The sequence below is a fragment of the Vombatus ursinus genome, unplaced genomic scaffold, assembly GCF_900497805.2.
Source record: "Vombatus ursinus unplaced genomic scaffold, bare-nosed wombat genome assembly UNPS02015175.1, whole genome shotgun sequence".
Taxonomy (NCBI): Eukaryota; Metazoa; Chordata; class Mammalia; order Diprotodontia; family Vombatidae; genus Vombatus; species Vombatus ursinus.
In genome coordinates, this window is record NW_020954953.1 from 16295134 (window position 1) to 16313357 (window position 18224).

Genomic DNA, 18224 nt, shown 5'->3' on the forward strand with positions numbered 1-18224 from the left:
TACTTTTTGTTTTTTAAATGAGGGACACCCTTGTTTCAGTATTTGAATAATTTAAAATGAAATCCTTGCCTACTCACCATTCCTTGCAGGCACATTGACTTTGCAATGCAAAGACTTATTTGTTACAGGGAATGATTCAGAGGCGTATCCATGTATATACTCTGATGACACCCTGTGATAGTCTACATATGCTCCTCAGTGATATAAGGGAATAAAATGCCAGCTGGAAGAACTAGCATAATCCGTAACATTTTCTGAATATAAGCAGATGACAGGCATCTTATATAATACATTGGCATGAATGTAAATATGCTTTATTATCTGTATTAGACACATATTAAAATGTTCTTGATATATGTGGCAATCATATATACTCTACTTACAAGTTTAGAAAACAGATTTGCATAGAAGATAATTTCATTTGACCCTTACAACCACCCCATGAAGTAGGCAGGGCAGATATTATTATGCCTGTTTTATAGATAACAAAACTGAAGCTCAGAGGTTAAGAAAGTACGTTTGAGATCAATCAGTTCACTGCTCTCATTTAACACACAAGGCAACTGACGCTCTGTAAAAATCCTGTTTGCCTCAATTTCCTCATCTACAAAGTCAACCGGAGAAGGAGACGGTAAACCACTCCAGTATCTTTGCCAAGAAAACTCCAAGTGGGGTCACAAAGAGTTGGACATTACTGAAAAAGACTGAGCAACAACAAAGTGATTTGCCAAAGATAACAAGGCATGATGGATAGAGACATCCTCAGAGCCATGAAGACCTGGTTTCAAGTCCTGTCTCTGACCCATTTTGGTCACACAACTTTGGGCAGATCACTTAACCCTCGGTGATCGAGACAAGTCTCCAAGGCTCTAAGTTACAGAGAAGGTACCAATCAACACTAAAGTGAAGTTTCCTATACCAGTGAAATCTCAGTTCCTATCTATAGAGGAAGTAAATGTCAGAGTTAAGACTGAACTTCATTCTTCTGACTCTAAATCCAATTTTCATAATTGAATCCAATGCTCTTTCCAGTTCACCAAGCTGTTTTCCTACAAACTTTACTGGATGACCTTCTCAGGATGGACTTGGGAAATCACAGGCATAAAAATGTAACCTAAAAATCTGAATGTCTGTTACAGGTGTAGTTAGAAGGCAATATTGTTGTAACGCACCTTCATTCTGTCCACACCTAAATCGTTTCAGTCAATTGCTATTTATTTCCACAATATACAACCTTGGCCCATTGTTGAAATTCTCCGAATACAGCTTATCATTTTACTCCCTCTGTACCTCTGTTCACATGTTTCTCACACTCAGAATATTCTCCCTCTATGTGTTCAGTTGCTTCTGTCCTGTCTGACTCTTCGTGACCCATTTGGGGTTTTCTTGGCAAAGATACTGGAGTAGTTTGCCATTTCTTTCTCCAGTTCTTTTTGTTGTTGATGAATCATTTCAGTCATGTCCAACTCTTCATGATTCCATATGTGGTTTTCTTGTCAAAGATACTTTCGCTATTTCCTTCTCCAGTTCATTTTTACAGATGAGAAAACTGAGGCAAATAGGATTAAGTGACTTGCCCAAGGGTCACACAACTAGTAAGTGTCTAAGGCCAGATGTGAACTTAAAAGATGAGTCTTCCTGACTCCAGGCCAGGCACTTTATCCATTGCACCACCTAGCTGCCCTGTTGCCATATTTCTACCTATTTAAATCCCATTTATCCTTCAAGACACAGTCCAAATGATCCCTCAGCCATGAAGCCCCACCTTGGCCCTTTAATAAGGATAGTGAAGGCCAGTTCATCCTTGAACTCCTTAGAGTACTTCATTTGTACCTTTTACCCATTTGTATTATAAGTTATAGTTATTTCCATCCATTATTTCTTCCTAATAGATTGTAAACAGGGAAGACCTTAATTTATTTTTATATACTTTCTAGCACCAAACAGCACTCTGCATAAAGTAGACACTTGATAATTATTCACAGAATAAATGAAAGGCAGAGTTACAAGTCTGGGAGGGGAAAAGATGACATAGTTTTGGCACCTGGGAATGTTAAGCTATATGTTGGAAGTGATGGAGGTAGCAGGAGTCATTCATACACTTTGCTTTCCCAAACAGCATTAAAAGTCTTAGTAGTTACAGAAAATAATAACAAGTTTTGTCATTAATACTGCTTAACTGTGTTCCTACAGGCAAAATTTAGGATCCCTGGCTAACCTAACCACCACCTACCCCTGTTACTTGCTCTAGCTATGTCCAGCAACCCGGTTCTCCTACCAAGTTCTGGATAACTTCCCAGGATGCAGTGAGGTAGAAATGCCTAGTGTGGGCTTTGGTACATTTACTCTTACTGAGTGGTCCTGGGGATTTGATTTTTTTTAATTTGGACTAATTTCAATGTGTCCAAATGAGATTTCTCACCTATAATGAAAAAACCAGAATAGAATGCCTTTCTGTTTTCAATGGACATCACAAATGCATTCAATTGATGTAATTAAGAATTTAGAAGTCATTCTGAATAAAGTGATTTTAAAGACTAGCTTGCTTAAATGTACTCCATAGTGCCCAAAAAAGACCCAGAACAACCAATAGCAGCGTGGGGTTCTTTTCTATGTCTTTTAAAACATTAATTTTTTTAAGAATAAAGTATGTAATGGGGGTGCATGTATATATATACACACTGTGTATGTACCTACACTCATAACACATACATACAAAAGAAGTCAGTCAAGGAACTATTTAATCACCAAGCATTCATTCAACACCCACTCATTATGTACTAGGTAGGCACTGAAGATTTGTTGTTTTTCAATCATTTCAGTCATATCTAACTCTTCAGGACCCTGTTTGAGGTTTTCCTGGTAAAGATATTGGAGTGGTTTGTCATTTCCTTCATCAGCTCATTTCACAGATGAGGAAACTGAGGCAAACAGGGTTAAGTGACTTGCCCAGGATCACACACTAGTGTCTGATGTTGGATCTGAACTCAGGTCTTCCTGACTCTAGACCCTGCAGCCTATCCCAGCTGCCCTTATTTAATCACCAAACCTTCATTTGGCACCCACTCATTATGTGTTAAATTATGTAACTAAAGATACAAAGACCCAAAATAGTATTGCTAGCAATAGCTAACATTTATGTGGCACCACTATGTGCTGAAACTGAAATGTTATCTCATTGATTCTCAGAGCAACCCTGGGAGGTAGGCGTTACCATCATTCTCATTTTTCAGCTAAGGAAACTGAGGCAAACAGAGGTTTAAGTGACTTGTCCAGGATCACACACCTAACAAGTATCTGAGACTGGATTTCAACTCAGGTCTTCCTGACTCCAGGCTCAGTGCTCCATCCACTGCATCACCTAGCTGTCTGCTTTCAAGGAACTTATGTGCCATCTGGGGAGACAACATATATACATGGAAGTATATACAGAAGAAATAATAATAATACAAGATATTTTAGAAAAGAAGGGCAATAGCCTAGTGAAAATGGTGTATTAGGTGGTGTTTGAGCTGAATATTGGGGGAAATTAGGGACCCTATGAGGCAGAAGTGAAGAGGTAGTATGAAGCCAAGAATGTGGGACAACTAGTACAAAACTAAGGAAAGGGTAGAGGGCTATATGTGAAGAACAGAGAGATGGCAGTTTAGCATTGCTACAGCGTTCAGGAAGGGGAGTAAGATATGATGAGGTTGTAAAGGTAAGTTGGGACCAACTTACAAAGGGCTTAAAAAGCTAAATAGAGGAGTTAGGAAGTAAAGATTTATTTATTAAGTCTGACTTGGTCACGCTTACACTTACGGAAAATCATTCTGCAGTTATGTGGGCGATGGATTGAAGAAGAGAAAAAATTAAGGTGTGAGGACCAAAGTGATTATAATAGTCCAGGTAAGAAATGATTAGGGTCTAAATTAAGGCTGTGACCATGCAAGTAGTGAGAAGGGGACAGATGAGACCTATGTCATGGAGGTAGAAATGACAATATTTGACAACTGAATAGATATGGAGAGTGAAGGAGAAGGAGAAGTCAAAGATAAGAAGAGATTGAAAACCTGGGATCCTGGAAAGATTGTGGTACGCTTCCCAAAAATGGAGAAGTTCAAAAGTGGGGTGGCTTTTGGAAGAAAGATGTTGAGTTCTGTTTCAGACACAGTGAGTCTGAGATGCCTCCATGACATCCAGTTTGAAATGTCTAAAAGGAATTTAGAGATATAGAACTGGAGTTCAGGAGAGAAAACACGGTTAGAGATAGATAGATGATAAATAGAAACAAAGGTAGGTAGATAGATGATAGAAAAATAGGTAGGCAGACAGATGATAGAAAGAGAAATAAGTAGACAGAAAAAAGATAGAAAGATATATAGATATATATAGAGAGAGAAAGGTAGATGATAGATAAATAGGTAGATAGATAGATAGATCGGGTAAGAGATTACATCAAATATCATCCAAGAATATAAGGTAATTAAAATAATAAAAGCACATGACATTGCCCAGGGCAAAAGTATAAAGAGAGAAGACGGCCAAGCACAAAGCCTTGATGGGGGGGGGAGATGAATGGCATTCATTGTAAGAAGATTTTAGGCATTGTCTCCTGTTCTGGGTTTCTCTATTATCTGAAAAAAAAAATGACCTATAGAACATAGGTTCTTAACATTTTTTTTAATGTCATGGACTCTTTTGAAGGTTTGGTGAAGTCCATGGACTCCTCAAAATAATGTTTTTAAATGACTGAAATAAATGCTGAATTTCAGTAAGACGTTACTAAAAATAAAGTATTTTTTCCCATCCAAGTTCCTGGAGACCACGGAAGTTTATCCACTAACTGCTCAAACAACCCCAGATAAAGAACTCAAGCTACAGAGGAGCAAGTAACATGTATGAGATGCAAATAATAATTGTCACCTCCCACCCAATTCTCAATTTCTTGTCATCTGGTTTTTATATCCACCACTCAACTGAAACTGTGTGAAGGTCACCAATAATCTCTAATTGAATGACCTTTCTGAATTCTCATCTTTCTTGGCCTCTGCAGGAAATGATACTATTGATCATCCACTCTTTCTGGATACTCTCATCTCTGGGTTTTTGTGACACTGCTCTGCCATGGTTCTCTCCTACATCTCTCATCAATCCTTGGCTTCCTTTGTAAGATTTTTATCCATATTCCACACCCTATTATGGATATATCCCAAAACACAAACCTAGACCTTCTCCTTTTCTCTCCTGACACTCTGGTAATCTCACTAGTGAGCAGTGAAGTGGCTCAGGGGATAGAATGCCAGGCCTGAAGTCAGGAAGCGTCATCTTCCTGAGTTCAAATTTGGCCCCAGACATTTAATAGCTGCGTGATTCTGGGCAAGTCACTTAACCCTGTTTGCCTCTTTTCCTTATCTGTAAAATGAGCTGGAGAAGGAAATGGCGGTATCTCTGCCAAGAAAACCCCAAATGGAGTCACAAAGAGTCTGAAATGACTGAACAAGAACTATTTCATAAGCCCCCATGGATTCAACCATCATCTCTATGTTAATGCCAGTTCTACTTGACCAGCTCTCTTCTCTCTCCTGAACTCTAGTTTCACATCTCCAGCTCCCTAGTGAACATCTCTATCTGGATGACCCACTGCCATCTCAAATTCATCACATCCAAAATTATACTCATTGCCTTTCCCCCTAAATCTCCACCTCCCCCTAATTTCCCTATTCTTCTTAATAGCATCACCATTCTTCTAGACACCTGGATTCACAACATATGTGTCTTCTCCGATGCAATCAATCAACAAGATTCATAAATTCTTCTTCCACAAAACCCTATCATACGGCACTTTCTCTCCATTCCCTTCACAACCACCCTAGTCCATATTCTCCTCACTCCTCACTATGACATTGTAAGCCTCCTAATTGGTCTCCCTGCTTCCAGTCTCTTCCCTCTTCAATCTCTTCTCTATTCAGAGGTTGATATTCCTACCTAATTGATATTCCTGAAGCACAAATATAACTGGGATACTCCCCTGTTCAAGAAGCTTCAGGGGCTCCCCATTGCTTCTAGGATAAAATACAAATTTTTTTGTTTGGCATTTAAAGTCCTTCACCATCTGGTTCTAACCTTTCCTCTAATCTTTCCAGGTTGATTAAACATTACTCTTCCGCCCACCATTACCCATTCTATAGTCCAACTAAACTGACCCACTTACTGTTCTCACTATAAAACATTCTATCTCCTGACTCTGTAGATACACAGGTTGTCCATATGCCTAATATGATCTCATCCTCACATTTGCCTCTCGTGACCCAAAACACCCTTCAAGGTTAGGCTCAAGCGCCAGCTCCCAGCAAGCGTCTGGAATTTAGTGAGCACTTAATAAATGCTTGTTGACTGACTGGCTGCCGTATTTTAAGAGGCTCCTTCTGACTCTCACCATTGGTTAAAAAAAAAATCCTTCCTCCTTTTCCAAATTACATTCAATTTATTCTGTACATAACTGCATTTACTTATCTGTGAATGAATATATTGTTTCCCACAGCAAAATAGAAACTACTTGAGAGCAAGGGCTTCCTTGAATTGTACCTTCTATCCCTAGCACCTAGTACCAAATCCGGCCTTTAGCAGGTGATCACTAAGTGAGGGCTGAATGACTAATTATTTTCACAATTCAACAACTCAATTCAATTAAAATTTATTAAGTACATACCATGTGCCAGGGACTGAGTTAGATGCAAAGTATTAAAAAAAAAAATCAGTCTCTGCCCTCAGGGATGTTCTCCTGGAGATGTAAGGGGAACAAAATACACACAAATAAATATAAGATGCTAAAAATCAAGTAAGGAAGAAGCACCAAGAATTGGGAGAATCAGGGAAGGCTCCTTATAGGAAGCAGCACCCTAGCTAGGCCTTGAGAATAGATAAGGATTCTGAAAGTTGGCTATGAGTAGGGAATGTAGTCCAGACCTAGAGAATAGTGTGGAAAAGATAATTTAGTTTGGCTAGAATTTAGAATTTGTGAAGAGTACTAGTATGAATTACTAGAAGAAAGATAAGTGGGAGTCAGATTGTAAAAGTCCTTAAAGCACAGATTAAGGAGTTTCTATTACATATAAGTAGATATATTATAAATAAGTCTATCATATTATATATAAAAGTCTGATTGTAAAAGTCCTTAAATACAAATTAACGAGCTTCTATTTTTTATATATATATATATATACACATGTATATATGTATATATATAGTATAGATATATCATATCTATTATATTATATATAAAAGTCAGATTGTAAAAGTCCTTAAAATACAAATTAAGGAGTTTTCTATTATATACACCGAAAATTTTTGAGAAAGGGAATGACATATGTTTATTTAGACTTTTTCATTTTTTCCTTCTCTCCAAATCCTTGTTCTCATGGTCTCAAATTCATTGCCATTGCCTAGTTCTACAAGGTAGTAGAGTAGGCCCTGTTGCAACTGCTATTTTCAAACTTTGGAAAGTACAGCAGTTCTCAACATGCAATGCCTCGAGGTCCCTGAGATGCTTTTCAGGGGGTCAACAAGGTCAAAATTATTTTCACAATAATAACCAAGATGTTTTAATTTATGACACAGTAAATATCAACAATTATGACCCACATAAAAGCTTTTGGTGGATCCTCAATAATTTTAAAGATTTTAAGGGCAGCTAGGTAGCACAGTAGATAGAGCACCAGCTCTGGAGTCAGGAGGACCTGAGTTCAAATGTGACCTCAGACACCTAACACTCACTAACTGTGTGACCCTGGGCAAGTCACTTAATCCCATTGTCTGGGGCGGGGGAGAGGGGGTTTTAAATGAGTCCTGAGACCATAAAGTTTGAGAATCACTGGTTTACATTATATTATAAAACCAATTTAAATTCCCACGTACTAAGCATCAGGAAGAGTTTTATAAAAGCAACATTCTTACCCAACCCATGTCAATTTCTGTATCTGGGACTTTCATGGGATATTATTTTTTTTTAAAAAAAAGGGGAGGGGGGTACCCTAGCAAAGCTGGTTTGGTTTAGTTTTTCTCTTTTATGTTAAAAAATTATAATTTTGTAAGTCATTTAATCTAACTACCCCCCCACCTCAATCCCCTTCATTCTATAGATATGGGAATGAAAGTCAAGACATATAAAATCAATTACCCAAGTTCACACAGATAGTAAGTATTAGAGGCAATATTTAAACTCAGCTCCTCTGACTTCAAATCTTGCTCTCTTTCCATTATTCCATGAACATAACCTTTTTAAAGAGACTGTTTTCCATGCCAGATATGTTTGAACTTCCCCAAGCAATCATACTATGCAAGCAGAAAAGAAAAGAAAAAAAAAAGATCTTGGATCTGGAATACCGAGAAACACTGCCCCAATTTAAGCCATATCTTTATGAACCTGTCTAAGTTTGAGATTTTGAGAGAATGAAGCACAGAATATTTTTAAGAGACCTCCCGAGAGAAGCTACATGTACCACTTTCTGTCACAGCTTATTATTGGGAAAATTGGGGCTTTTGAGAAAGACCTCAGTTCCACTGCTCTGGCTTTTAAACATAAAACTTCTGAGAAAAATCATGGTGACCTTAATCCTTTTACTTAAACTTGAACTGAAAGGAGGATTCATTCCTCCCAATCAAACCAGAAATGAACCAGTGTGTGACAGGACTTGTCACTAGGCAAAAAATAATGAATTTCAAAGGAAACAGTAAAGACGGTGGCTCAGAACCTTGTCTGATACTTGATCAGAGATACCAGAGGAACAGCGAGCTACCAACAGCATTACTAAAACTGAATTCTGTTGGGGGCCGAAAATAAATGTAATCTTAGACTAAGCATGTGTTTCTCATTTCGTATTTTACACTGACATTTGATGGACAGATTATAAATGTCAACTAATGATTCACTGGTGACTCTTTTGTTCCATAAGAAAAAAGTAATTAGCATAGGGTCAGAGGAGGAGGTATCTTTTCTATATATGACCAATTTAATGTAATAAACTCCACACAAGTACTAGCAGTATCTCTCTCTCTTTGAAACTGGTCTTCATAACTATTCAAGCTAATGCTCTGCAACTTGAGGGTTGTTCATCCAGGTGGAAAAAAGTTCGGGTAACATCAGGGACAGGAAAGAGGTATATGGACAACTGTGAGTTTACTTTCTTCCTAAATTAGGAACTCTTTCAAAGCCATGGCCCAAGTAACCAACTCTGTAAGAGAAGCTACACACACAAAACAGTCAACGGCTACCTAATTATACAGCACTTTGCACAGGGAAAAATCAAAGCAAAATGAGTCAATAGTGGACCAGTCAGGGCATATCTCTAATCCCTGTGGCTCAAAACACATTTACAGCAATAGGCAAAAGGTTTTTCATAGTATCATTGATTTAGAACCAGAAAAAATCTTAGAGGCTATCAAATTTAACTCTTTCATTTTACATATAAGGAAACTGAGGCACTGATTTTCCCAAAGTCACACTTCTAGTAAGTGTCTGAGGTGGGATTTGAAAATAGATCTCCCTGTGTCCAAGTCTAGTACCCTACCCACTAAGCCACTCTATCTTTTTGGTAATATATTTGTTAGAATGCAAAGTTTCCCACTAACCTCCTAGTCTCTCCTGAAAAAATATATTTATTGCAAATGTGGAAAATCTAGATGAATGACTGAGACAGTATAACAGAAAAACCATTAGCTTTGGGATTAGATCCAGATTCAAGTCTTGGATTACTTACTAGCTGTGTGAATGTAAGTAAATTACTTCTCTTCCATTGGCCTCAGTTTCCCCATCTGTAAAATATTTATTTTACAGGACTGTGCTAAGGAAATCACTCTGTAAGCCTTAAATTATCTACAAATTTAAGCTGTTATTATTATCTGTGTCTTACTAACCCAGTTAAATATAACATCCTAAAGTTACATTCTTTATAGGTGCCTGGTGAGTTAAATTTGTCACCTCAAGATTTTGCCCACAATCAAACAATAGCATTTTGTTGGAAATCCAATCAACTCAGGCACAAAGTTTCATGCTCTAAAACTGTGAAACTTAATAGATGCATATGAATGTAGACATAATCCCTAGAGAGTATTTTTTTTTAAACTCCTAACATTTGGTACAGAAGGGGGCTTTTTTTAATAATGGGTGCTATCTTCCAAAGCACCAGGATTTGTTGCTAATATACGCATTTAATAGCATTTAAGTAAGGTGCTCAGAATTTCACAGAGAGAGAGAGATGCCTTACCTCTAAGGCAGCATGATGTAATGAAAAGAACTTTACACCTAGAATTATAAGATCATAGATCTAAAAGAGACCTCAGAATCCATGTAATCTAATCTCCCTCCACTTCACAAAAGAGGAAAGTGAAGCCCAGGGAAGTTAAGTGACTTGCGGAAAGTCACAAATGTAGTAATTGTCAGAGGTAGAATTCGAATTCAGGTCTTCTGAAGTCAAAGCCAGTGATCTTTTCACCGTACCACTTGAAGTCAAGAGACCTAGTTTAAACTCTAAATTCTAACATTACACGTGTAACTATAGATATGCTAGCTAATCTCTGAGCCTGAATTTTCTCATCCATAAAATAGAAATAATAATAGAGTAACAACCTAGCAAGACAGAAGTGAGAAAAACAGAACACTACATAAATGTAAACTCTAAATATCATTGACTCCTTCTAAAATTTACTTATTTCTGGCCCTATACTACTGAAATCTGATACGTGAAGCAGGCCATAATATTTTAATTAAGTTGTTAAAGGCTGACTTAATTCCCAAGCACCTCATCAAGAGAAGGCAAAGCAGTATGTTAGAAGAAGGGGACAGTGTGGTTTAATGACCTCCATCCATGGCAAAACCCCAAACATCAGTGCAAAACACAAAGCTGAAATAGCTGTTAACAATCCTGATAGCAAGTTTCACAATACGGAAGAGGAGGAAGAGGAAAGTAAAAGCAATGTATAAACTGTAGTAGTTTCTCTAATTAAATCAACAATCTGCAGCATACATGACATGCGCCCATTAGGCAGAGACCCCTGGGGAGCTTTGCTCTTCAATATTTTTCTTTTTTTCATTTATAATTCTTCAGTATCTTTCATCTGAAATGAGGGAAATTTTTTCCAGAATTAACTGATGAAATCTGAAAGCCCCCTCCACAAATGGTTTAGAGTTTTAAGGCTTAAAAAGCAAGGTGGAGAGGTTTTGTCTGGATAAAACGAGATCGCCTTCCTCACGATATTACTGATGCAGAAGGGACTTTACAAGGTGTCAGTCAATACACTGAGGAATCACTTCCTCTGCTTAGAGTGGAACCTGCCCTTGGACCCCCTGGAGCCATGCCCTGCCCCAGCAGCAGCTCTCAGGTAGCAAAACTCAGGGGCTTAGGGGGAAAGCGCACTCACCATCTGATTGCCGTACCAGTACAGTGATGCTCCCTTGAGCACAACCCAGAACTTTCTCCATTTGTTGCTGAGGAAGGTGCCTTTTTCCTTTTTCTTGTATAACCACCCCTGGAAGTCAGCGTGTCCCAGATCTTTGCAGGATATCCTCCTCCGGCTCATTGTGAAGAAACCTGCACAGCATTCACACCAAGAATGAAATGATTATTCTGTGCTCAGGGAAGCCCGAGAAAGATCCTGGTAAAATAATCAATTACTTAAAGCCAATGGCTCCAAGTTGCTATATCACGCACCCCAGAGCTCCCTGGAGAACAAATCTGAGCAATACAAATTGCCACCTCCTCGGGTGCCTTAGCTTTCAAAATGTATCGCTTGTATATAAAAGGTATAACAAATGAAACAAGAAGGAAGGAATAATGTTCAGCGTATGAATAGCATTTTTTAAAATGCCACTGAACAGTGTAAATTGGAAAATAAAGTGTATTAGACCACCCGGCATATGACTGCACAGCATAGCCGCATGCAGCCAGCCACAAGGGCTGTAGTTATGCAATAGAAGTGTGCGGCTAATGCCCATTTAAGCGAAAGCTACTTCTCAGGCTCTCAATTCCACTATATCCAAGCCCTACTGACATACCACAAGGGATTAATCCAAATGAGCAGCATGTCGTCATTTCTCAGAAGCAATAGAAAAATAACCACGAGTCAAGCTGCCTGCCAACTAGCCCAGGCTCACGATACTCAGACACGCAAAAAAAAAAAAAAAAAAAAAAAGGGATCCCAAAGAAGACATCCAAAATAATAATAACGATAAATAATAAAGGAACAAATGAGAGCTCTTATTACAATACCTTGAGTTTTCTTCCTCGGCTTCTGACGCAAGGGAACCTGCAGGAAGTGCAGGAAGGAAAGAAAAGAGGAAATTTCTGATTGTGTTGTAACATTTGTAAAGGAGAGAAGGAGGGAGGAGGTGGTGGTGTTCACGTGCAGGATAGAATCTTCAAAAACAACAAAATAAAAACAAGATACAATAACAACACTTCACTTGGAGATAAAAGAAGCTGAAAACTAGCTGAAGCAGAAAATGGGCTGATTAGAATTGAGGTACATAGAGCTGAACGTGGAAAAAAAAAAGCTACATTGTTTTTATCACTAGTGTTTCCTGTTTCCACCCACAAGCAGTATTCTCACTAGTACTTTTGAGTCAAGAGAGTAATACTGTTCCTTAAAGGAAAATATGCAAACGGATATATATTAGAATAATAAATACTTCATTTTCTCCTGAGTTGGGAAAATGAAAAGTCTTATACTTTAACCCTTCTCACTACTTAAAGTTTCTAAGTGTTGATTGTAATTTAAATAAACATTTAAAAGGTAACAAGACAGGTTATGAAATTATAGGATTGTCACTGAAACCACATCTTACAGGGTTACAATAAAATCACATCAGGTAAATAACTTCCAAAAAGGGAAATTCCAGTCTTCCTTGGTAACACATCTGTGTTTATCCTACTTTCCTATCCAGAAAGTCTTCTTTATATTTAAAGTTAATCTCTCCTGTTATAATTGAAACCATTTCCTTTTACATTCTTCTTATATGAGACTGACTATTGTAAATATATTCTACAAAGGATAAAGTCACAGTCTACTTCTATCTTATTATATTATTTCAAGTATTGTATGTATACATATATACTCTATGAAAATGGACAAGGTTTATTGCACTTCAAATTTATCTGAGATCTAATTATGTTATACACATACATATGATTCAATTTGTTAAAGTCTCAGTTATTATAAATATAGAAAACACAAAAGTTACCTTAGCCAATAATCTCTTTCTTGTTTTCCTCTAACTCCTCTCTATAGCAAATGTCCTCCATTTGTCTTTCTTTGGGAAACTCCCACTTTTTAAATTTGTGTTTGCTCAATGTTACTGATACAGAATCAATATGTGTAATAGCTTGCCATTTAACATTAACAAGTGTGGTGTATGTATAGCCAAAAGAAACATCTGAATAACTGAAGAATCAATGAGAGAAGTTCATATGTAATTTTTATAGTATTTACTGTTTTGTGTATTCTTGTATTAGACAAGCATCAGGTGTATGACACAAAATGCTTGTAGGCTTAATAGACATGAGTACTTCAACCTTTTAAAACATATTTTAAGACTCAGTCCTTTTCTGAAATTCAAAGTTTAAGTATGTTTCACATTTCTTTCAGCAGTGATAATGTAAATAAACAGCTTAGTTTTATTTTCCTAGATTTTTTTTTTAATATTCGTATATTGCATTTCTATTCTAGTAAGGCTAGTAAAGGAAAGTTTAAACACAAAGAAACAATTCTGAATTAGATAAGTAGCTATAATATATAGCACAATAACGTTTGCAAAACACTTTACAAATATCTCATTTTACCATTAAAACAACTCAGGGATGTTGATGCTACAATCATCACCATTTTACAGATGAGGAAACTGAGGCAGGCAGAAGCAAAGTGACTTGCCGGCACCACAAGGTTAGTAAGTTTCTAAGGCCAGATTTGAACTCTGGTCTTCATGACTCCAAGTACAGCATTCTATCCAATTCTAATCATTTGAAAACAAGCAACAACAAAGGAATTTGCTTACTTTTTAGGAGTTCCCTGAGAAGTATGTATGTAGAGAATACTATTATCAGGATAAGACCTTCTCTGAGCAAGCATGTGATCTGGAGCTAATTCAAAGCCACCACCACCCCCATTACCCTTAATATGTCATCCTCACTGATCAGTCAACTTGATGTCCAACTCATACCAATAGGGAAATTGTGTTAGATCAGTGGTTCTCCAAGTATAGCCCTAGAACCCATAGGGGTCCTGGAGACCCTTTTGGAGGCCCATGAGATCAAAAAATGTTTCATTATAATACTAAGAAATGTCAGAAACTATATTGCATCTAATTTTAAAGGAACTACCTACCACTCCTGGAGTTCTGGTGTAGTATCAAAGAAAAATGTGCACAATTATCTACAGAGGCTATTAAAATAATCCTTCCTTTTCCAATAACATATCTATGTGAGACCAGATTTTCTTCTTATACTTCAACCAAAATAACACATTGCAACAGACTGAATATAGAAGCAGATATAAGAATCCAGCTGTCTTCTATTAGATCAGCATCAAAGAGATTTGCAAAATCTCTTCTCACTCTTCTCACTAAATTTTTTTTGTTTTGGAAAACAAAGTAATTTTCATTTAAAAATTGTTATCTGTGTAAACATGTAGTAATAAGCCTATTATTGCTATATTTAAATGAATTAAAAATAAAATTTAAAATTATATCAATTTTGATGTCTACCATAGTAAATATCAATAGAAATAACACAAATAAACAATAGGTCTTTGGGGTCTTCAACTTTTGAGAGTGTGAAAGGGTTCTTAGTTCACAAAATCTGAGAACTGATGCTTTATATTAATTGTCTCCAGGAGTCCTCCATTAAGATGCAAATAAGTTACAGGACTACAGGAGGAACACAAGAAATGATTAGCACTCATTAAAATTTGGGCCCAGATAAGTTCATTAGATTAGTTAATCATAACAGAACTTTAAGGTTTACAGAGTGTTTTCTTCACAACAACCCTGTAAAGCAAGCAAATTAAACCTAGCTGAGAATAGGCTTCTGGGCAAATAGAACTCAGGATAGAAAGGATGCTAGAAAAAAAGGTTTTGGCTTTCAGGGGAGGAATTTAAGAGCAATGGCACAATAGGTGGAGTGGAGGGTAGAATCATTCGGTTGTTTATTCAACAAATACTAAGGACCTACTATGTACAAAGTATCTTTCAGTATACAATGGAAAAATCACACCTCATTCTTACACTTCCCAATCCTATACTCATCATTATTTTGGTACAGGTGATGTCAGTTATTTAGGGACAACAATACGATACCTAATGTGCACAGTAGAATCTTGTATTCTCTGTAACACTCAATAAATTACATAACTGAGAAGAGGTGGTCTATGGTAGAATACTAACCATGAAAGTCTACTTTGTTTCCTTATATTTTCACCATAGATATTCTTACTACATGCATAGACTATTCAATTAAAGATTTTATTAAGATGATAAAGTTATTAGTTGCCAATGTCTCCTGGGTTTCCATTTTCTTAGTAATAATACCATCTGTGATTCTTTTTCATTTTTTGGATAACTTATAAGATTTTTAAAATAGATTCCTGCATTCTTCTAAAATTATGTCACCTCCAACAGGGTTTTCTTCTGTATATATTTCACCAGAGTCATCAACTCCTCTGAAATTCATTTTCTTAACACTATTTCTACTTCTTTGTATAGCACATGGGATACTGAGATGTTGAGTCAAAAAGTGGTGGTTCCACTGTCATCTATGATGAGAATAAGTCATTTTATAAAACACTAGCAAATCTGTGCTGTTACATGGATATTTACTATCCTATTTTCAGTTTCATTTGGGGGTAATATGGCCTATTTGGATCTCACACTAAGCTTTCTATGGATTTATTTTCCCTACCACTGCTTTTGACTGTTTGGTGAAACTATTATAATACTGTTCATAAACTTCCATTGCTCTCCATAATGCATTGCAAATTAGCTAAACCAGTACTGGTCTCAGAATTTGCCTCTTCACTTGGCAAAGGGACCGAGTTTTCTCTGAGTCCTTTTGGCCTCCTTGTTGGAGTAGTTCCTTCATATTGGATAACTATTCTAAGAAATGGAGATAATCAGAATCCTCATCCATTTCCCTTCTATCAGAGCCAGTAGCTTGTTTAAATAGGTCAGGTTGGAACTGCTACCATTTCATGCAATATCTTCTCAGCTTTATATTTTCTTCTAATTTGGTTTTGCTCTTGACCTTTGCTCTAATTAGTCTGACTGTAGGAAGGTAAAATCCCACTTTGGAAACCAGTAATTTTCTGAAGTTAAACTATAGTAAATTTTATTCTTTTGATGTATGGTGCTTCTATGTTTGGTGTCTTACAACTTCTTCTTGAAGAAAGTTTTCATAACAGACAGATACAAAATTTCTGGGTAACTGATAAATTACTCATATTTTTTCTTTAATCTCAAAATACATTTTCCAATTATTTACTAACATCCTGAAAATTCACCTTCAATCAGTTAAATAACCAATTGTTCAATCAACAAGTATTTATTAAGTACCTACTATATTCCACTATATGTGCCAAACACTGGGGATATAAAGACTTACACTTACACTGTACATAACTTGAAAGTACAATTTTTTGCCTTTTGTCACCTCCCATTAGAATATGAGCTCCTTGAAGATATGGGGAAATTGGAACATTAATTCATTGTTGGTGGAGTTGTGAACTGATCCAACCATTCTGGAGAGCAATTTGGAACTATGCCCAAAGGGCAGCAAAAATGTGTGTACCCTTTGACCCAGCAATACCATTTCTAGTTCTCTATCCCAAAGACATCATACAAATGGGAAAAAGGACCCACATGCACAAAAATATTTATAGCACTTCTTTTTGTGGTGGCAAAGAATTGGAAATTAAGGAGATTCCCATCAGCTGGGGAATGGCTGAACAAGCTGTGGTATATGAATGTAATGGAATACTATTGTGCTATAAGAAATGATGAGCATGGGGCAGCTAGGTGGTGCAGTAGATAGAGCACTGACCCTGGAGTCAGGAGGACCTGAGTTCACATCCAGCCTCAGACCAGACACTTGACACTTACTAGCTGTGTGACCCTGGGCAAGTTACTTAACCCCAACTGCTTCACCAAAAAAAAAATTTTTTAAATGATAAGCAGGCAGACTTCAGAAAAATCTGGAAAGACTTAAATGAACTGATACCGAGCAAAGTGAGCAGAACTTGGAGAACATTGTACACAGTAATAGCCACAATGTGAGATGACTAACTAACAGGCTCATCTCCTCTCAGTAATGCAAGGATCCAAGACAACTCCAAATGATTCATGATGGAAAATGCTGTCCGCATTGAGTAAAAGAACTATGGAGTCTGAAGGCAGATCAAAGAGCATTATTTGATCTCTCTTTTTTTTTTTTGTTTCTTTCTTCTTTCTTCTGGTTACTCCCATTGGTTCTAATTCTTCCTTACAATATGACTCATGTGAAAATAGGTTCAATATGAATGTATATGTAGACCCTATATCAGAACCTATATCATCTTGGAGTGGGGGGAGGGGAGAGATGGGGAGAAAATTTAGAACTCAAAATCTCATGGAAGTGAATGTTGAAAACTAAAAATAAATAAATATTTTTTTAAATTAAAAAAAAAAAGGAATATGAGCTCCTTGAAGGCAGGGACCATGTTTTTGCCTTTTGGTGTAAGACCAGAACTCAACTATCTGGTGCAGAATTCAAAGGAAAGAGTGATTTATAGTGATATGGTCCATCATTCCAAGTACTCTTGTTTGGGGATAGATAACATTGTAATAATAATAAGTCCCTTGACAGTAGGAGTTGTGTTGTCTTTATCTTCATATCCCTAGTCCTAGTGCCTGACTTATTTGATTTCTTTGACAAGCAAAGAAATATGACAACCAAGTACAGTATCAGTTTAGACTAAATCTCTTCTAAAGATGGATGGTGAAAGATTATGAACAGTATTACCTCATAAAACATAAAACAGAAGCCACAGAGGGAAAAGTTTAAAGGCAGCTTGGCAATAGTCCAAAGTAAGTAATGTCATCCATCAGGCATTTGAGGATAAAATGGGAAGGTGAATAATGAACCAAAGAAAGGTGTAAGCTATCAGTAAAGATTTTTGTAACAAACTCTTTTCACCCTTTGACAACAAAACCAATATGCATCACA

The 18224-nt window shown here is 36.9% G+C and overlaps 1 protein-coding gene across 6 annotated transcripts in view; it reads right to left on the reverse strand.

The window, feature by feature from the left end:
• LOC114031541 (interactor protein for cytohesin exchange factors 1-like) overlaps window positions 1-18224 on the reverse strand; it is a 193332-nt gene that overhangs the window by 78899 nt on the left and 96209 nt on the right. For 4 of the 6 annotated variants that reach the window (XM_027846675.1, XM_027846680.1, XM_027846677.1 and 1 more), the window contains 2 exons: window positions 12246-12282; window positions 11398-11567 (listed from right to left, as the gene is read on the reverse strand). In XM_027846675.1, the coding sequence (XP_027702476.1) occupies window positions 11398-11567; window positions 12246-12282 (207 nt within the window). Of the gene's footprint in view, window positions 1-11397; window positions 11568-12031; window positions 12104-12245; window positions 12283-18224 lie in introns of those variants that run through there. The other 2 variants (XM_027846676.1, XM_027846679.1) reach the window with 2 other exon arrangements.